The sequence below is a fragment of the Carcharhinus amblyrhynchos genome, chromosome 4, assembly GCF_965287045.1.
Source record: "Carcharhinus amblyrhynchos chromosome 4, sCarAmb.v2.hapA, whole genome shotgun sequence".
NCBI classification, from domain to species: Eukaryota; Metazoa; Chordata; class Chondrichthyes; order Carcharhiniformes; family Carcharhinidae; genus Carcharhinus; species Carcharhinus amblyrhynchos.
Window position 1 is genome coordinate 43,112,961 of NC_137327.1, and position 22,254 is coordinate 43,135,214.

The 22,254-nt window shown below is 40.6% G+C and overlaps 1 protein-coding gene across 2 annotated transcripts in view; it reads left to right on the top strand.

Moving 5' to 3' along the window:
* The first annotated feature begins 1,452 nt into the window (after positions 1-1,452).
* The window catches only part of nfatc3a (nuclear factor of activated T cells 3a), a 141,981-nt gene continuing 121,179 nt past the window's right edge, over positions 1,453-22,254 (top strand). Inside the window, exons 1-2 of one of the 2 annotated variants that reach the window (XM_080187035.1) lie at positions 1,453-1,777; positions 17,116-18,226. In XM_080187035.1, coding sequence (XP_080043161.1) covers positions 1,690-1,777; positions 17,116-18,226 — 1,199 coding nt within the window. In that variant the 5' untranslated portion in view covers positions 1,453-1,689. Of the gene's footprint in view, positions 1,778-2,594; positions 2,969-17,115; positions 18,227-22,254 lie in introns of those variants that run through there. The other variant, XM_080187036.1, reaches the window with a different exon arrangement.

The window sequence follows — 22,254 nt, forward strand, 5'->3', positions numbered from 1 at the left end:
CCTGGTTTTCAAATACCACCGCCCCCCCCCCCCACATCACCACTCCCTATCTCTGTAATCTTTCACCACCATAACAAACTGAGGAGGTGTTTGCAATCCTCCAATTTCTGGCAGTTGAGAGTGTGTCCAATTTTAATTGCTCTACTGTTGGTGGCCATGCCTTCAACCACAAATGCCCTAAAATTTGGAATTTCCCCCAATTCTCTCCATCCCCTTCCCTCCTTTAAGACCCTGCTATTGCCTTAGATAGTTCAATGTCAAATGTTATTTGATAATACTCTTGTGTAGTACCTTGGAAGATGTTACTATTTTGAAGGCACTTATACAAAATGAAATCTCAAGGGCAGTTAGGAAATGGCCAACAAATACTTGAATTGCCAGCGCATCCATGAAAGAATTAAAAATAAGATGTTGTTGAATTATTTGCTAATTACTGCAGTGAATTGGACATCAAGCACGAAATTTAAATTAGAATTTTTCCACACAATATTTACATGTTAGAAGACAGAACTTAGCCCACAATCTGCTTTTCCACTTAATTCTGTGCAATGATGTGGAAACATTAAAGAAAAACACACATTTTTGCCCTCAAGCTCTGCTGTTGGGGAATTTAAACTTGCCGAACGAAGGGAAACGCTTTGAGCGACTGCGGAATGCGAGATGACAAAATGAGTTTTCAAATAAAACTTAGAGAACTACAACTCCCGTGAGGCGCGGGCCAGTAGCACATGCGCAGTGGGCAAGGCTGCGGGGAGGTCGGGTCTTGCCGTCCGGCGCGTGCGTCGCTGATGACGCCAAATAGATGCGGGCGGGAGGGGGGAGGAGCGTCGGCGCTTCGAAGAGGAGGTGAGGAGGGCGTGGCCAACGCGGGAATGGACAGGGGGCGTGTCCGCGCGGGAGGCTGCACTGGGTGGAGAAGAGGAGGCATTGGACGCTGCGGAGGAGGCGTGACCCACGTTGGTTGGGAGGGTGGCGTTGCGGCGCTGGGCGAGAGGGCGGGCCATGATGAGTGGGGGAGTGGGCGTGGCCCCGCTGAGAAGGGGAGAGAGGAGAAGAGCGGCAATGCCGATAGGAAGAAGGGGAGGGGGCGGGGCCCCGGGGAGGAGGAGAGGGGAGAGGCGGGGGAACGCAGAGAAGGGGCAGCGGGCGCGGCAACGCTAAAGAGTCGAATGAGGGGGCGTGGCCATACTGAGAGGAAGGGGAGGAGGCGTGGCCATGCTGAGGAGTTGAGCGTGAGGGGGCGCGGCCATACTGACGGGGAGAGGGGAGGAGGTGGGGCCACACAGTGGAGGAGCGTGGAGAGGGGGCGTGGAGAGGGGGCGTGGTCACGCTGGGGGAGCGGTGAGGAGGCAGGGCCGTGCTGTGAAGGAGCTGGGGCAGGAGGTGTGGCTGTGGCTGCCGTCAGCGAGCTTTTGGAGGGCGGGGCGAAGGAGCGAGTGGAGGGGAAGTAGCGCGAGCCAGCGAGCAGGCGCGGGGAATGAGGCTCGGCAAAGTTTGAGAGGCGCAGTGAGGAGAGGAGAGCGGGGGTGGGGGGTCTCTGGTTAACCGTTTCGAAGCAGGACAGCAGAGAGGCGAGCGGAAAATAAGATCAACAGCCCCTGAAAAGTTGGCGGAGTGAACCGGGATCCCCCTCCCCTTTCTGTTATGAACTTTATTAAACAAGTGGGGGCAAAGGGAAACTGCTAACCGATGACTACTGTAAACAGTGGCAATGACGAGTTTGACTTTAGACTGATATTTGGTGAAGACGGTCCGCAGCCTGGACTAGGCCCTGCAGGTTTGTATGAGGGGGTTGAGAGGGGAGGGAAGGGGTCTGCACTTTCAGATGGAATGGATTCAAACACCAGGAGCGAAAGTTGCAATCCGTTCGTTTTTGTTTAATTAGGATTTTTAAAGAAAACGTTTTTTTTTTGTTGAACCCAGAATTTAAATGTTGAAATTTCGGGCATTATTCTTGTTGCATTATTTTGACGTAAGTATGAAAGACCAAAGGGGTAGCTTTCACCTTTTCTTGTGCTCATCCGATTTGTGATGGTGCAGGATATGTGCTTGAGTAGTGTGTCGATAAATTGTTTTATTTACACACAATTGGCTGCCGTTTATGTTTTGCTCTGCTGGGGACTAGTGTTCTGTACACTGTGTAGAGGTCATTGGTTGTCTCTTTTTAAAAAAAGTTACAGCTTTAATTATTTATCTCCAGGGAAACACATTCATACCGTAGTGCACTTCAACATCAGTTTAGCACGTATTGGGGGATGTTTCGCTTTTAAATTTTAACTTGCCGTAGCATCTAATTTATGGCCAAGTTTTGTCCGGTTCGCTTTTTTCCTTTAAACCTGTTTTAAAGCTGGTTTGGCAAACGTTTCTTTTGTGTGTTTGTTTTTTGGTTTGCTGTCCTATCAAACTGCGCGCTGCAAAACGTAAATAAGGGAAGGTGTTGTATCTCTGTGAGCCCTTATGGGACGTGGGAATATACCAAAGTAGACTTGGAAGTTAGCCCAACATCCAAGTCATCAAATTTGCCTAGACACGCCATGTGCAGTTCAGATGACAGTGGAATTTAAGACGAGGGAAGTGATCAGAAAGGTAGATCCACTTCCAGCAGCCTATAGCATAGTAGCAATCTGCAAGACCTGATCGCTAATGTTGGCGGATGCCATATATTCACCTATTTACTTTCTCCAAACATCATCATTGATCTTTAAAGTGGTTTCCAGGTTTGATAGAGACACTGATAGTACTAGACTCGAAAAAGAAAGTGGACTGTGAGTTACTGCAGTGCCCGAGTGATTGGACGTCTGTAATTTCATCGGCCTTCTGGTTAATTATAATTAAATATCAGACTGACTTTGCAGTCAAAGGACTATCACGGTTTCTAAACTTTATAGGTGCACGTTTCTGAGACTTCAGGTTTACTTTGTGCAGTCCAGGACAACGAAATTCATGATGCTTTGTGCCACATCAGCAGGTGAGCAGCATTTTACAGCACTTGTGGGGTTCTTTTGATAATTTCAGTTGGATCAGTTGTTGACGTTTCAAGAATTCATTTTAACGATTTTGGTTTGATTTGACTTGAAGCTCCTGTTACTATGTTGGCTTTCACAGCTTCTTGGAACTGTTTAACCAAGTTCAGTATTTTTGTCCCAAAATGTACTTTTTAGCGTGATACATTTTTCCTTTCTATGGTTATATTTATTATGCAAGTTTTAAGAAGGGGATTTCTGCACTATCTGGATTGACTAGTTTAAGTTCTAGGTACTATGTGTTTTGCTAAATAATGAGCCGGAGATTTGTTTCCATGGAGTAGAGATCAGATAGCTATGTGTGGTATTTCAGTAGTTTAAATTTAGTGCAATAGTAACTATAGGAGTGCAGTGACATGACTCGTTCTTGGTAATGCAGAATGTAGTTACTAAAATGTAATTACATCAACTTACTCATTGTAACTCTAGTATTAAGTGCAAGTTTAAAATTGTCTTGGCTTTTTTCCCCTGCCAACAATCGCTAAATTTCTTTGACCAATTTATTAAACAAATTATATTTATTTTGAATAGCCATATACCACTGTGCTTTTAATCTTCTGATTTTGTAAGCCAGGAGAATGCAAGCTGTTATGTTTAATTGTCCGTACCTATTGCCTTCTGAAGACCTGGGTCAAAAGGGAAAATTCGGAAAGGAAGATTTTTAAAAACTTTTTTCATTTCAGACCTAATTATCCTCATAGCTCAAATTCATTATATACCCCTATGAATGAGATGGAATACATAAAGGTTGTGTGATACCATTGATAGATTTCAGAAGTAGCAGAAAATCATAGGTGCAAACACTTATAAAGTTGCATTAGACAGGACTAAAAATAATGAAGAATAGATCTCTAATTTGATAGATCAGTCATTATATGCATGTGTTTAAGTTAATACAAAAAAGAGCAGTTAAAGAAGGTGTGTCTAAACTAATCTTTAATAAATGAAAAATGGCAAAAGTAACTGAGTATACTTTGTAATTTTAATAAGTGTCTTGCAATGTTAATGCATAAGGGTACATAAATAAAAGAATCATATTTTCTACTATATATGAGTATATTGTAGTACTTTAAGGAGATTTTTTCAAAGTCCATAAAATTGAGAGATGGAGGAAATATCGTCAATACACAGTCTTAAAAGTACCCATTTCATTCACTACCAAATAGAACAGAACTATGAAGTGGCAGAGTGCAAAGCACTGATATCCCCCCTCTCCATCCCCAATATATATCTTAACCAAAATGCACGTCTTTGAGGGTTCACAGGGTTGAGAATTATTACTAAAATATGGACATATTGTGCAAATAGTACATTGATGGTTTTCTGTTCTCCTTTGTAGTGAATATGGTGGGTTGTAAATGTAATTTAGGCTTTAGAAAATGTCAATTAAGACTTTGTAAATTAGGATACTGTTTTTGGTGGCCTGTTTAATTTATTTGTGCAGGGTACAAGGTTTGTTAAATGTGCAGTCATTCAGCCTTGATTGATTGCTGCCATGTGCGTTTGGTAGATTGTGGAAAAGGCTTCCTTTGGCTTCGCTCAAAAGCTGAACATCAAACTTCAGTTTTGTGTTTCATGTCTGTTTATGTAAGATAGTTTAATTTTATCAATGAGCACAAAGTTTTAATATTTAAAAAAAAAGTGGAACTGTTCACCAATAGGAATGTTTTGGCCTTGTACAAGTCTTTGCGTAGGTGGCAACTAATTATAGCAGTGGTATTTTGAAGTAGTGCATCAGTGTTCTGTTGACAGTAGAGTTGCTTGAGTCTTTTCTGAGTGGGTTAATCAACAATGGCTTCAGCTACATGTCAGGTTTTTTGGTTTGTGGTCTTTTTGTTTCTTATTGGGGTGTAGCACACTGCAATTTTATTTTGCTTAGTTGATATTGATTGCAATGCCACGTTATTTATCTCAAACAGTGACATTTATTCATTGTAAACATGCTATTTGTTTACTATTGTGAATTACAGAGCTAGTGTTTGAACTGTCATTTGCCTTTGTGCCAAATGATATCTACAGCTGCGTTTACAAAAACAACTGTTCTCAGTTCAATAAACTGCAGAAAAATCCTGCTAATTAACATGAGATTCTTTACAATGCTTACTCTTAAATTTGTGAATGACATTATATTTGCATTTTACTTTGAGCAGGTTTATTCTTTAGATGCATATTAATCTTGTTTCCTTGTTTGGAAATACTTTACATTTTGGTGCAAGATAGCTTGTGAGCCGCTAAATTTTGAGAATGTTGTTTGTGTAACTTGCCCTTAAATTGATGAGTTTTATGTTGTTGGCTATTAGCGTCTGTTAGCTCTTTTTTACAAAGAAGGTGAGAATTACAGAATTGCATTTTGAGTTGACTCTTGAAATGAAATTGTACCTACTCATTTCTAACTCTTGACAACTAACATTGTTTATCTTTAATCAATAATATTAACGAAACAAGACAGAAAATGCTGGCTTTTGTAATTCATTCTATGGATTGAGAGTTCCCGATTCAAAATGATTAATTGCTGAGCTTATAATAAAAATATTGTAGGTATCATAGAACATAACAAATAGAATTTGTATCTCCTCTTGAGAGGGTTCAAATGAAAGTGAAGTTTGTCACCTTCACACCGAGATTGCATTGTACTTCTAATATTTATTTTGTATAATTAGTTTTTTCTCTGGGCAGTAGTTGTGTTGAGTGTACAGTGTAAGGTTGAGCATTTAAGGAGTGTGACCTAGAGCATTGCTTCACATCTGAAGTGTGCAACATCATGTGATGGGAACACAAGGGTGAGGAATTTGAGTTGTAGTTTACTCGTATACATGTGAAATGTGTATGTATAAATTAGAGATCACAGTTCAAAATCATCCTTAACATAAAGACCTAAAAAGGCATATTTTTAAAAATCTTTCATACATGCTAACATACAAATTAAGAGCAGGATTAGGCCATTGGGCCCCTTGAGCCTGCTCTGCTATAAGGTGACGCCAGGATTAATTTGATTGAGGCCTCAACTCTACTTTTGTGTCTACCCTTATATCCTTTGACTCTCTTGTCAATCAGGAATCTATCTAACTCAGCCATAAAAATATTAACTGACCCTGCCTCTGCTGCTCACCAGGGAAGAAAATTCCACAGACTTTTCCACACTTTCACCAACTTAGAGCTGTAAAATGGCCTGGTATGCTCCTGTTAAGGGATGTGGCTTTAGTGATACTTCATGGAATGTGTTGCTGGCAAGGCTAGCATTTGTTGCCCATCCCTAATGGCCCCTTTGTCCCTTGGTATGCTTGTGACCGATTGTGGAAACAGTAAAATGTTGATCTCAAAAGGAAAACATCTTCTGTGGGAAGCACATGTTTAAAATGATCCTCTCCCAGGTCAATATTTTGTAGAGTTTTAAGTGCATCTAATTGTTGGCATGCTTGTTTTCTGTTAGATCTTTTATGGTGAGGTATGGATAGAGGATTGGCCAACAAACAGGGAGCTGAGATAACTTGGTCATTTTCAGGTTGGCAAAATGAAACCAGTGGAGTGCTGCAAGGATCAGTGCAGGGTCTCAACTATTTGCAACTATATTAATGACTTTGCTGAAGGGATTGACTTCTGTATAACCAAATTTGTTGATGGTACAAAGATAGGTAAGAAAACAAATTGAGGAAGATGCAGCTAGTCCACACAAGGATATAGATAGGTTAAGTGCGTGGGCATAAAATTGGAAGATTCTGTATAATGTGTGGCAAAGGTGAAATTGTCCACTTTTGAAGAATAGAAAAGCAGAATATTATTTAAATAAAAGACCGCAGAGTACTGCTGTTCAGAAGGATTTGGGTGTCTTTGTACGTGAATCAAAAAGTTGGCCTTCAGGTACAGCATGTAATTATAAAGACAAATGCAATGTTGGCCTTCATTGCAAAGAAATGGAGTTTAAAGTAGGGAAGTCTTGTTATAACTGTACATTTAAAGTTTTGGTCTCCTTAAGGATACAGTTGTACAGGAAGCAGTTCAGAAAAAGTTTATAGGCTGATTCCTGGAATGAAAGTGTTGTCTTAGAAAGAAAAATTGAGTAGGTTGAGTCTGTATTCATTAGAATTTAGAAGAATGAAATATGTTATTGAAACATAAAGTTCTAAGGGGGCTTGGCAGGGTAGATGCTGAGAGGAAGTCTCCTCTTATGGGAAAATCTAGAACAAGAGTATGCTGTATAAAATTAAGGCATCTCTGATTTAAGATGTAGCTGGAGAGAAATTTCTTCCGTTCAAAGATTCGTTCGTCGTTGGAATTCTCTTCCCCAGAGAGCAGTGGAGGTTGGGTCATTGAATATATTCAAGGCCAAGTTAGAGGAATTGTTGATGGACAAGGGAGTCCACAGTTATGGAGGAATAGGCAGGAAAATGAAGTTAAGGGCAAAATTAGACATGATGTTATTGAACATTGGAACCGTTGATGGGCCGTTTGGCATCGTTATGCTCCTATTTCATAAGAGCATAATGTCTTGCAATACACATTATTATTCATATTATTTTGTTGCTGATGTGAAATTTGTTTAAGATGTCCTGTTTCTCCGAGACACCAAGTCTAATCACTGTTAACATAAGCATTTGAAACTAATGAGCAAGAAAACAGCGTTTGAGCAATTGAGCTTGTGTTACAAATAAGCACCATAGCTATACAACCTCCACCTTCCCTATCCACTGCATTCCAGCCACTAGCAGCCATGTGATCTTCTCTGGAGAGAAAAAAAGTCCTTGGCCAAAACAGGGTACAAAGAAATCTGGCAAATTCCTCTCTGGTCCCCTCTCCCTAGGGGTTTCCAGCCAAGTTCCAGGAGAGCACAGTGACAAGGAAGCACCATACCTACATCTAGCTTTTGCATCCACTGATATTTCAGGAATTTATCCAGCTCCCTTTTGAACATTTGCAGGAAAGCCATACTTATTGCTCAGGTGGTCAGCTTGTTCATAAAGTTGATTAACCTCTGTGAAAAAGAAAGCCACCTACCAGTTAACTCAGTTCTATGTTTACATAACTTAAGCTGACACCTTTGAAGTTATTATTCTGATGGAGGGGATTTACAGCTTCACACTAAAAATTCCTCAAAATAAAATAGCCATTGTTTTCATGATTTGCAGTGGCCAAGTGCCACTGGGGGGGATAGGAATGTGGAGTGTTTCACTGCAGTGGCCAGTGGGCAAACGCATCAAATCTTCCAGCCATGTCTTCACTAATTATGCATCTGAATGTTTTACACCATCTTTAGTGGCAGGGCAAGCCTGGATGGCATGTAATTGACTGTTGTGTTTGGGTGCCAGTTGAAAAGATGCCCAATGTCACTGACCCACTATTGAAGAAAGGACGTAGACCTCTTCTAAATGAAGGTAGATCTCAGGAATTACTCTGAGACTGGAAATTGATCCTCAAGAAAAAAGATGGATCTGCAGGAACATTCTGAGGCTGGAATATGGATCTCCTCCAGGACACTTAACCTGGAAGCTCCATCTGCAGACACTCCCTCAATCCATTGCTGTGGTGTTCAGTCTCAGGATTGTGAATGGCCTTCATCCTGAACTCTAACAGCAGCCCTAGACATTGTTGAGATGACTGAGGCATCTGAAAGCCACGTTGTTCTGAATGTATTTCCCCCTGGAACATTTTGAATGGCACAGTGGTTAGCACTGCTGCCTCACAGTGCCAGGGACCCGGGCTCAATTCTGGCCTCAGGTCACTATCTGTGTGGAGTTTGCGCATTCTCCCCGTATCTGCATGCGTTTCCTCCCACAGTCCAAAGATGTGCGGGTTAGGTGGATTGGCATTGCTAAATTGCCTCTTAGTGTCAGGGGGACTAGCACAGTGTTATGGGGATAGAGCCTGCGTGGGATCGATGCAGACTCGATGGACCAAATGATGTTCTTCTGCACTGTAGGGCTTCGATGACTTTTTCCTACCAGCATCGTGGAAAATTTGGCATGGAGGGGGATCAAGGCTTCATTGACATCCTATTAACGGAAGCATGAGCAGAAGGCCCCATCTAAATTCACATTGGCACAAACCCAATTTCTGGGCTTTCTGCTGTATGTTCTCAGTGAGAGCATGCCCTCCACCCTGGATGAACCTGTATCTGGGGTCACCATTGCAGATGTCAGACAGCTTTCTTGAAGGTTAACTCATGGAATGCAACAGGCCTGATTCGACAGGTCCACAGAAAACGCCATTTCCCTGGTTCTGCACTCAACCCTGTATCACCTAGATAACAAGAACACCACCTATGTCAGATTTCTATTTATTGACTATAGCTCAGCCTTCAACACTCTCATCTCCTAAAAGCTGTGGCCTGGGCTTCGGCACCTCCGTCTGTGATTGGATCCTGAACTTCCTAACTCATAGACCACAATCAGTAAGGATAGGCAACAACAACACCTCCACGATCATCCTCAACACCGGTGCCCCACACGGCTGTGTTCTCAGCTCCCTTCTATACTCCTGTATACACCTACGACTGTGTGGCCAAATTCCCCTCCAGTTTGATTTTCAAGTTTGCTGACGACACCAGTGTAGTGGGTCAGATCGCAAACAATGATAAGGCAGAATACAGGAATGAGAGAGAATCTGGTGAACTGGTGCAGCAACAATAATCTCTCCCTCAATGTCAACAAAAGAAAGGAGATTGTCATTGACTTCAAGAAGCGTAAAGGAGAACGTGCCCCTGTCTACATCAACGGGGGCAAAGTAGAAAGGGTTGAGAACTTCACGTTTTTAGCTGTCCAGATCACCAACAACAACCTGTCCTAGTCTCCCATGCTCTCATTATAGTTAAGAAAGCCCAAAACGCTTCTACTTTCTCAAAACTAATAAATTTGGTATGTCAGCTACGACTCTCCAACTTTTACAGATGCACCATAGAAAGCATTTTTTTCTGGTTGTATCACAGCTTGATGTGGCTCCTACTCTGCGCAGGACTGCAAGGAACAACAAAAGGTCGTGAATGTAGCCCAGTCCATCACGCAAACCAGCCTCCCATTCATTGATTCTGCCTACACTTGCCCTGCCTCAGCAAAAAGCAGCCAGCATAATCAAGAATGCCACGCACCCCAGACATTCTCTTTTCCTACCTTCTTCCTTCGGGAAAAAGATACATAAGTCTGAAGTCATACCAACTGACTCAAGAACAGCTTCTTCCCTGCTGCTGTCAGACTTTTGAATGGACTTGCCTTGCAATAAGTTGATCTTTCTCTATACTCTAGCTATGGTTGTAACACTACATTCTGCACTCCCTTGTTTCCTTCTCTATGAATGGTATGTTTTGTCTGTATAACATGCAAGAAACAATACTTTTCACTGTATGTTAATACATATGACAATAAATCAAATCATATTCTTTTGCCATCGAACATGCCAGCAGAGGCTTGAGAGAATTCTGCCCTTGGACTCCTTTAGTGCAGTGGAATCATTCTGCATTATTTTTTCTTTTTATTTGTGGGATGTCATCAGTGCTGGCTCGATCAATGTTTATTGCTCATCCGTAATTGTCCTTGAGAAGGTGATAGTGAGCTGGGCGGCACGGTAGTACAATGGTTAGCTCTGCTGCTTCACAGCTCCAGGACCTGGCTTCGATTTCCGGCTTGGGTCACTGTTTGTGTGGAGTTTACATGTTCTCCTCATGTCTGCATGGGTTTCCTTCCAGGTGCTCCGGTTTCCTCCCACAGTCCAAAGATGTGTGGGTTAGGTTGATTGGCCATGCTAAAATTGCCCCTTAGTGTCCAAAGATGCTTAGGTTAGAGGGATTAGTGGGTAATAGTATGTGAGGATATGGGGGTAGGGCCTGGGTGGGATTGTGGTCGGTGCAGACTCAATGGGCTGAAGGACCTCTTTCTGCACTGTAGGGTTCTATGGTTCTTGGACAGCTGCAGTCCATTTGGTGCAGCTACATCCACTGTCCTGTTGGGAAGGGAGTTGCAGGATTTTGATGCTGCGACAGTGAAGAAACAGAATTACAGTTTCAAGTCAGGATGGTATGTGGCTGGATGGGGAATTTGCAGACGGTGGTGTTTCCATGCATCTGCTGCCTCTGTCCCTTTTGAGGTAGTAGAGATCTCATGTTTAGAAGATGTGGTTGAAAAAAACCTTGGTGAATTGCTGTAGTGCATAGAAACTAGAAGCAGGAGTAGGTCATCTGGTCCTTCGAGCCTGCTCCGCAATTCATTTTTGATCATAGCTGATCATATTCAATATCCTGATCTTTTTTTTCTTTTATTTCCCCCACCCCCCCCCCTTCCCTCCATGTACCTTGATCCCTTTATCTCAAAGCTTTATCTAATTTCTACTTGAAATCGGACAACATTTTGGCCTCCAGTACATTCGTGGTAGTGAATTCCACATATTTATCACTCTTTGGGTGAATAAATTTCTCCTCGCCTCAGTTCTTAAAAAGTTGACCTCTCATCCTCAAACTATGACCCCCAACTCTTGGACTCCCCCCATCATTGGGAACATTATTACTTTCTGAACCTACCCTGTTAGAATTTTATAAGTTTCTGTGAGATCCCCCTCTCACTCTTCTAAACTCCAATGAATATAATCATAACCGATTTAGGAGGCCTAGCAAACCTTTAGTGTACTCCCTCTATAGTAAGGGCACCAAAACTGCACACAACACCACAGGTGTGGTTTCACCAACACCCTGTACAATTGCAGCAAAACATCCCTATCCCTATCCCAATACTCAAATCTTCTCGCTACAAAGGCCAAAATACCATTTTGTCATCTTTACTGCCTGCTGAACCTACATGCTTACTTTCTGCGACTGACGTACGAGAGCACCAAGGTCTTACTAAGTATTCACCTCTCAATTTACACCCATTCAAGTAATAATCTGTCTTCCTATTATTGCTACCAAAGTGGATAACTTCACATTTATCCACGTTATACTGCATCTGCCATGCAGATGCCCACAAACTCAGCCGTCCATATCTGTATCCTCCTTACAGCTCACCTTGCCACCCAAGTTTGTATTATCTGCAAATTTGGAGATAAACACTCAGTTCCCTCTTTCAGATCATTAATATATAATATGAACAATTAGGGCCCTAGCACAGATCCCTGCAAATCCCCAGTAGTCATTGCCTGTCAATCAGAAAAATACCCATTTATGCCAACTCTTTGCTTCCTGTCTTCCTATTTAACATACAATACAGTGATCAGCAGAGATGACCTGATTAGGTGTTGTGACAGTGTTCTAGCTACAAATACTGGTCTTAATGGAAAATATCTCACATAATTTCAAGTGCATAATTGGTTAAGAAATCTACCGCTATTCAGTGAGGCATCTGACCATGTATCAGAATCAGCATGTTTTAGTTCAGTTATTAGATATTTGTTCAACAGTTGCAAGCAGTATTTTGACTTCTTCAGAATGATTGTCCAAGTCCACGGGTGTGGTTTTGAGATGCAAAAGACCTATCTCTGCTCTCCATTCAGAACATGGGTGGATGCTGCTTGGCATTCACCATATTATTTGTCTTGTTTCCTGCTGGTGGCCTATCGTGATCAATCTTATCGGTCCATCTGTCTATGATTGTTCCTCGCTCCTCACCTTTTTTCCCTGGTGTTTCCAAGTTGTTCAAGTTTAGGGTTTGTGCCCATTTCACACTCCATTTTAGTTGGTAGCTAAGGAAGTAAGTGCACACGTTAATCAAAATACTTGCACATTCTGCTTTTATTGCCTATTTATCAACAAACTCTCAAATACAGGCAAACACTTTTTATATGTGATTATTTGCCCAATACCTGTACCTTAAATGTACTAATCAAAAATGTGGTTATATACGTCTGGTTTCCCTGTTAGCTACATGGATAACACTGCATTCATCACAATGTTTGAAAGTTTTTGACTGAGAATTCTACACGCAAAACCTAGATTCTGATCTTCAACCTGAATGTCAATTAACCTTTGAATGAACTTGCTCAGTGTTTTGCTTAATATAAATTAGCCTTAAAAGGACACGCATCCACACTGTAAAAGCAGATGACTATTGTATTTATATACTAATTTATAATATCATCAGCACCATAGGATGCTTGCTGGTTATATAATATTGATATCTCTAATGCACATTTCCTACTCATTGCATTCCTCTGCTCTCAGATTGCTCTAAAAGTGCAATAAAACTGACCTTCATTTAAAATCATTTGCTACAAGAAACCAAATTTCTAAGAATTTAGCTGTCTCGCTATTGGGACCCCATTAAAATTATTTTTAGAAGTTGACTATTGCAAGTTTGAAGCATGGTGCAGGCTACTGACATTGCTGGATGAAACTCATTTTGCAGAAATTACAGGACCCAACAATATGAAGGAATTGAATTAAATACAGTCATTCAGACAGGCTGACTCAATTAAATTACGATTGTAAGTGGAAGTTGAATCAGCATATCATAATGGACTTTCTATAGATTGTTTCATATTTTTGGCCTCAAACTTTTCTCTTTGATTCCCACTAGGATATCGTTGGCAGTCATTGGTTCAAAGACCTGATTTGGTTAATCTGCATTGTTTTATATAAGTTTACAATCAGTTGTCCTTTGTTAGTATTGATGTTTATGTTGGCCCACAGGTACAAATTATCTGTGAAATCATTTGCAGTAGATAGTGAAGAAGTTGGCATTCATTCCTGAATATGATCTATTTTATAACACCAGGTTAAAGTCCAGCAGGTTTATTTGGCAGCACAAACTTTCGGAGTCTTGGTCCTTCTTCAGGTGAGTGAGGAGTTGTATTCGCATAGGGCATATACAGACTTAAACTCAATTTACAAGACAGTGGTTGGAATGCGAGTCTTTATAGGTAATTAACTCCTAAAGGTACAGGCAATTGAGTGGAGAGAGGGCCAAGCACAGTTTAAAGAGGTGCGTGTTGTCTCCAGCCAGGACAGTTGGTGAGATTTTGCAAACCCAGGCAAGGGGTACAGGTTTGTGACATGAACCCAAGATCTTGGTTGAGGTCATCCTCGTGTGTAGAACTTGGCTATCAGTTTCTGCTCAGCAATTCAGCGTTGTCATGTGTTGTGAAGACTGCCTCCCCAAGATCAGAGGCTGAATGTCTGTGACTGCTGAAGTGTACCCCGACTGGGAGGGAACACTCCTGCCTGGTGATTGTCAAGTGGTGTTCATTCATCCATTGTCATAGCATCTGCATGGTCTCTTCACTTCAGCAGTCATGGGCATTCAGCCTCTGATCCTCGAATAAGCGTTCTCCAAGGCGGCCTTTACGAAACACGACAGCACAGAATCACTGAGCAGAAACTGATAGCCAAGTTCGGCACACATGAGGACGGTCTCAACCAGGATCTTGGATTCATGTCACACTATCTGTAACCCCCCCACGACTTGCCTGGGCTTGCAAAATCTCACTAACTGTCCTGGCTGGAGATAACACACACTTCTTTAACCTGTGCTTGGCCCTTTCTCCACTCACATTGCTTGTACCTTTTTAAGACTTGATTACATGTAAAGACTCACATTCCAACCATTACCTTGCAAACTGAGTTTGTGTCTGTATATGCCCTGTTTATGAGCACAACTCCTCCCTCACCTGATGGAGTAAGACTCAAAGCTTGTGCTACCAAATAAACCTTTTGGACTTTAACCCAGTGTTGTGAGACTTATTACTGTGCCCACCCCACTCCATTGTTGGCATCTCCGCATTATGATCTATTTTAGCATGGAAGTGGCACATATGGTGATAGGATTGCCTTGTATTTCAGAAATCAATAGGCAGAATATCAAATCTAGTTCCTTTAAATCCCTTGGACAGAAATATTTATAAAGAGAGGGAACGGCCATTTCAGCAAAAGATTATCTTTCACCAGCTGCTCACAGTTCAGTTTTGCCTGTCAAATGCATTTACCATAATTTCATTTTCTACATTTATTTTTCCAATTAGTAACATTAGCACTTTAAAAAAGATAAGCTTTTGAATGCAGCTTTGATTTAGCAGATGAAAGTTTCCTTTGTTGTTGACTGTAACAGTTCTGTGTTAATGAATTTGGATAGTCTGAACCCAAAATCTTGTGGCAGTTGCATTAAATTGACAATACAATTCAGTTAGGAGGATTGCCTGTGTGGAAATTGGAAATTTCAGCATTAAGCATTCATTCTCCTGAGTTTGGGGTTGGACTTGGGTAGAGAAAGATTTACTGTGATCCAAAAATGTTAACTTGTGACAGAAATTTAAGTGTTTCACTCTATATAGCTCTGATACTCTTTACCTAGATTAACCAAATATTGAAGGATATGCTATTAGTTATCATCCTGTGTAAACCTGCACATTAATTTTGTAAAAGACTGCATATTACCCCTCAGACTTGAGTCCTAGAAGTTGATGGAACTGCTGAGAACTTGGACAGAGTTACAAATATGGTTGGTTGTTTCAATCTAAAGCTCTGAGAAATGTATACAAGATGTCAACAGTTTCCTTTAATGATTTGATATAAACTTGTAAATCCTGAAACAAAAAAACTTTGTTTTATTTTCTTGAAAATATAGAGATTAGAGTGAACTTACCTTCCTAAATTGAGCAAAGGCGATGATAGTCTTTAGAATATCTTATTTAAGTTATTGAATATAGTATTTAGTAGAATTTATGACTAGGTTGACAAATGAAAACTGTCCTGGATTGGTACCTAGGAAAAAATTCTGCAGAGAAATATAAAAAATTTTGAATGCATTCAGACATAGCAATAATTCTATTTTGTTATCTATATGGAGTCAAATTGACTGTTACTTGAAAGCTCTTACGTAATGCAGCCTGCTAACGTGGTGAGTCAGTTAAACTGGCATTTTAACATTTTAATGGACAGTCCTGCCTAAGGTGCTTTCAAAGTTATAAATTAGTGCCCCAGAGCAATATTTACAGCATCTACCTTTTGCTACGTCTTTTATTATATGTTGTGAATTTTTCTTCTGTGGTGGTGTAAGGTAGACAATCAGCAACATATACAGTGTGCCTGATTTCCAGAAAATTGGTCAGGATGTATGACAGATGACCAAATCGTGGCTGACTCTTTACGTAAGGTATGATAGGCTATCAGGGGTAGGTGGGATGCAGATTTGAAGTTGCTATCAGATCAGTCATGATCTTTTAAAAAGCGGAGCAGCCTCTAGGGACTGAATGACCTTTTCCTACCTCTGAACTCTTTGATCACACGTTGTTTCAAAACTAGAATGTATTTTGCAAGCAGTAATTTGTTAAAGTCAAGTAGTGTTGAATGAAAATTGTAAAATATTCTTGATTAAATGAAAACTGCTGTCATAGAACTGCTATGGCACAGAAGGAGGCCATTTGGCCCATTGTCTCACACCAGCTGTCCAAATTAGCATTGTGACTTCATGCAACTTTCCTGCCTTTTCCCCATATCCCAACAGTATTTCTATTGAAATAATCACCTAATGTTCTCTTGAATGCTTCGATTGAACCTGTCTCCACCACAGTTCCAGGCAGTGCATTCCAGACCTGAAGCACTCATTGCATGAACGTGTGCAGTACCTAAATATCTAGCTTTGGATATCTATTGGACTAAAATTTGCATTAAGCAACAGCTTAAATTTTTAATAATTCTACCATCTTTGTACTCCTTGATCAACTTATTTTGAGTTGATTTTTGTTATGAGAACATCAGTTTAATGAATTACAGCCTGATTCATGAATGAAAATGTATTCATACTGATATAACATTAATTTATAGGTCAGGGCATGGAAGAATTAAGAAAGCTGAGAACATTTCTTGCCCCTGAAGTTTAATTTCTGTTAATGCCCACAACTTCAAGAGAATTGCAGAAATCAACAGCAAGTAAATTTGATTTTGGATAAATTAGGATAATTGACTGAACTGAACATAAATGTACTGGTTACATGAACTTTTTCCTGAAACAGAACTTGGAATATACAATATACATTTTTATGTTGTGGAAATAAAAACAAAGGGAAGGGTTGTGTATTTTCACGTTATTAGCAAAGTTAATTTATCTTGTGTATAGTAATGAAAGCCACAAGGAACATTTGAGAAGTGAACATGTGATATAGCTGATCTGTTTTGTTTCCCTTTCAGATACAGAGCCTGATGATTCTGCATCATTTTACATCTTTAATGAAGGCCACCTTCAATCAAATATAATCCAACCAATAGGTCTTCATCACCATGAAACACAGACGCATTCTGCAACATTTTCAACACCACATCGGCTGCAGACCTCTAATACCCAGGAGTCGAAATATAACCCTGTAGGTGCTCCAAAAGCATTTGAATGCCCGAGTATTCAAATCACCTCTATTTCTCCTAGTTGTCAGCAAGGAATAGGGCCTAATGAAGAAGTGCATGCAAATGGCACAGATAATGACTATATGGAAAGACCATCTAGGGACCACCTATATCTTCCTCTTGATCCTGCTTATTACAGAGATGCATCACTAAGCCCAAGTCCTGCTAGTAGCATTTCTTCCAGGAGCTGGTTTTCAGATGCTTCTTCATGTGAATCTTTCTCTCATATATACGATGACGTAGACTCTGAATTGAATGAAGCTGCTGCTCGGTTTACACTTGGTTCTCCTAGTGGATCACCTAGATGTTGTCCAGCAGAGGAGACCTGGCAGCCAAACTATTCATTTGCACAATCATTGTCACCGAGACAATCACCCTGCCATTCACCCAGAGCGAGTGTTACTGATGAAAACTGGCTCAGCCCTCGTCCAACTTCAAGGCCGTCTTCTAGGCCCACTTCTCCTTGGGGAAAGCGACGACATTCAAGTGCAGAGATCTGTTATGCAGGTTCACTTTCACCCCATCATTCACCAACACCATCTCCATGTCATTCCCCAAGAGGAAGTGTCACAGAGGATACATGGCTTGGTAATACTGCTCTTCAAGGTGCCTCAAGTCTAAGTCCTGGGCTCATACCTTTTCAGTGTTGTCCCCCAGAGACTGACATCCCTTTAAAATCAAGGAAGACTTCTCAGGATCAGGCTGCTACAGTGTCAGGAAAAATAGATTTGACTTCAGAAGATCAGGGAAGTTTGTCACCTTCAGTTGAATCTCCAGTCGATGATCTTTGTGGCTCTCCACATCCTTTAAAGAAAGATTTGTCAAGTGAGCAGTTTCTTTCCGTTCCCTCACATTTCACTTGGAACAAACCAAAACCTGGTGGCCATACACCAATTTTTCGGTAAGTCAGCACTTATTTTAAAATAATGCCTTTAGGATTTTTTTCTAAAAGTAAAAAGAAATGAATATTCTATTGAGCTAGAAACACCTCCAGGTTGTTGTGCCATTAGTAATGCATTCTTCATTTCTTATACGTATTAAGATAGCCAAAGTCTAATTCAAGAACTTAGTGGCTGAAAGGAATGAGAATTCCTCAAACTAGTGTATGCTGCCCTCCTTTTTAAAAGCCATAGTCAAACGTGTAGCTAAAATAAGACAGTGAATGTAGTTGGTCTAAATCTTGACCTTTAATCTTCTACCCTTCGCAAACTTAATGCGCTATCTTACCGTGCGTTCACACCATGTTCCTGCTGCAAGCACAATCGGAGGATTTGGCAGCCACCCAAATGTTTGTTCACTGCAATGGAATAGAAAAATCCTGCCAGTGTGAAGAGTGGTAAGATTCTGGCCGTAAGCTCAGCCAAAAACCTGCTGCCTGCATCCTGACTCTTATCATCCCATCAGTCCTCTGCTTACTGACCTACATTTGCTCCTGGTCCTTCAACATCACACATTTAAAGTTTTCACGGTTGGGTTCAAATTTTTCCATGGCTTGGCTTTGTTGTTCCCTTTCTATGTAACCACCTCCAGCCTTACAACTCCTGAAAACTCTGAGTTTCTGCTGTTCTGATCTTTTGTACATCCTACAGTTTCTTCATTCCACCGTTGATGCTTATGCTCTCTTTGCCTCAAGGTCTAGAATTTCTTCCTCAAACCTCTCTTCCTCTCTCTTCCTTTTAACATGGTCTTTAAAAACGATATCTTTGACCAGGCTTTTAGAAATCAAACTCTCAAAGGGTGGTGAGGGCAATTGAAAATTTCCAAATGTAAATTGCTTTTTATTTTGTTAAGCAAGGGTGTTTAAGCGTTATGAACTGGTTGGCCTTGATCCATTTGAATGGCCAAAGTGGCTTGAAGGGCTGAATGGCTTATTAATGTTCCCATCTTTCCTGCCCTAACATTTCTTATGCATCAAGGTGTCAAACTTTGTCTCTAAATATCCCTGTGATGCACCTTGGGACGTTTTACTTTGCTAAATGTGTTATATAAATGTAGGCTATTATTGTTGTTGTGTAATCTTTAGAAACTAGTTCCCCAGGGATTGGTATTAAGACCACAACCTTTCCTAATCAATATTATTGACCCTTTCTTGGGCGTGTGGGGTGCAATTTCTAAATTTTCATATGGCACCAAATTTGGAAGTCTTGTGAACTGCAAGGAGGCAAGTCACGGACATCATGAGGACGTAGATAGGCTGTTGGGATGGGCAGACATATAGCAGATGAAATTTAATGTTGAGAAGTGTGAAATTATGCATTTTGGCAGGAAGAATAAGGAGAGACGACATAAAGGAGTACAATTCTAAAGGCAGTGCTAGGGCAGAGAGACTTAAGGTGATGGAAGTAAAATTTGTGCTGGTGCAGTGAGGTAGTCATAAGAGTGGGTTTGAGCACCTAGATTTGCTTGTTTCTGCAATTAGTAAGTATGTATTAGTGCGGAATAGAAAAAAAAGTTTTTAAAAATAGACAAGTGAAATAAGTTGTTTCTTCACTTTTGGTGTACTCATCAATCATATTAATTACTGGAAAATTGGAGGGATCATGTATCCAACTTCCTGAAACTTTAAAAAAAATTTCATAGGATGTGGCACCACCAGCACTTGTTGCCTATTACTAATTGCCCTTGAACTGAGTGGCTTGCTAGGCTATTTCAGGGGACAGTTAAGAGTCAACCACAATACTGTGGGCTTGGAGCCAGATATAGGCCAGACCAGATAAATTTGGCAGACTTCCTTCCCTAAAAGACACTAAAAGTGAATTGCCAAAAAGAAAGATGCATTCCCCAATTTTAAAGTATGATGGCTAATTTTACTAATTGTGCATAACTATCATTGCTACTAGTCAATTACATTGACTGTCCTGATTACTAATACTCCTGAAGATGGGAATACATGTAATCAGCTAACTTCTCAATATGCAGTAGTGGTGGGTGAAACTCCCCATAAGTGTTGCTCTTCTTTGAAATTGGCCCAAAAGAGCTGTTAGAAGTTAACCCCCTTCCCCAGGAAAAACAACTGCAAAGATTGGTAACATTGTCATTGACGAATGGTGTTCTTAAGAACTGATAATTACTTTAGAATTTCTCACTAAGCATCTGAGTGGGCTAAAGTTTGTATGGCTTCATTCCTCTTTAACTTTTGAATTAGTTGTCTAGGTACGGCTACACTTAGAGCCATAGAATCATGGAGTTTTACAGCGTGGAAACAGGCCCTTTAGCCCAACTTGTCCATGTTGCTCTTTAACCAAGCTTGTCCTAATTGCCTTTATTTGGCCCATATCCTTCTATAGCCATCCTATCCATGTAACTGTCTAAATGCTTTTTAAAATTGTACCTGCCTCTGGCAGCTTGTTCCAGACACTCACCACCCTCTGTGTGAAAAAGTTGCCCCTCTGGATCCTTTTGTATCTCTCCCCTCTCATCTTAAACTGATCATGTTGATGTAATGTTTTCCTGCAGAAATAAAGATATCTTCTCCCCAACAATGCTTGAAAGGCAGGTGTATGTTATATTATTTAAAATGAAACCAGCACATTATGGAGAAAATGGAAGCAGGAATGGAAATAAAGGAAAATGTAAATGAGCAGTTTTCCATTTGTGCTGTCAGAATGTCCTTTGGTGTGCAAGTAGCATATCATCTTCTAGGAAAGTAATAATTAATTGGAAATACAGCAGTAAATCAAATACTTTTATTTCACTGCCGAATACAATTCTCCAGTCTCCCCACTGCTACAGACAACAGTCATCTGGCAACCTGTACTGTACCAGATTGCTAATGTTGCTCAATATCCTGTTGCTTTAACAGAGAGCCTGAGATTGCAGGTGGCTTGCTTCTGTGCTAAATTGGAATTTCAGTTGTGCTCCTAGATCACATGACCCCTGCCTTTCAACTGATATTGGGACCTGTGACCTTCAGAACAAAGTTTGGGCTTGTTTAAGAAAGGGAGTAATTATCCTGGCACTCGTTTTCCTCTCCCTCTACCCACTCAAACAAGTTGGTGGTCAGATGGATAGAAATTTTTGCAAATTCCTCTGAACAGTTGAGGCATCATGGCCGAAGGTGATCAAGCTCCACTTTGACAGTGATCATATAACCCATGCGAAAGGTTCAGTGCTGGAGGAGTGCTACGTTGTCAGAGGCGCTATTGTTAGGGGGTCTCAGGTTGGTGAAGGAAGAAACAGTAGAGGCATTCTCATGGTATTCTGGCCAAAGTGTTTGCTCTCCCAAATTCAAAAAAAAAAATTGTGTATCGGTTTGAGGAACTTTTTCTGTGCCCAAAATGTCTGCTGCTTTTCCTAGTTTAGTATACCTCATTGGCAGTAAAGCACTTTGGAATATCTTGTGGTTGTGAAAGACATCTGATTGAAAACAAGTTTGGTCCTTTGCTTTTTCTTAGCATTTCAACTTCTTCAATCTTTCCATCTGCTCCAATTCTTTTCTTCTCTTCCCTCCTTGTTTCTTTTTCTCGCTCCCTGCCTCTCAACTCCCCACTTTTCTATGACCATCTCTTTCTCAATTATGGAATTAAATTTAATATTAGCTTTTAAATTATCCTTTTTAAACTTGTCAATTCTAAAGGGCAGGCTACAGTTTCAGGCATTGGATCAGAGAAATAAATCCAAAGTTTTCATTTTCCGTTTGTGTTAAATATTGAAAATCATCAATTTTTCAATGCAGACTTTTTTCTAAATTTGAAATGTCTCCTGATTAATAGTCTCAGGTGTTTCCTGATTATCTTCCCCCTCCTCTCCCAATTCCAGCAGTGGAAAAACCCCCACCCCATGCACTTTTTAAAGTGGCCCCATGAGTTTTACCAGGGTTACATCAGTAAATTTGGGACAATCTGGAGGGTTGATAGCTCTACCTCATACTTGAGATTCATTGAGTTGAGTTCATTCATTCAAAAAGTGCCAAATTCTTGTAAAAACTGA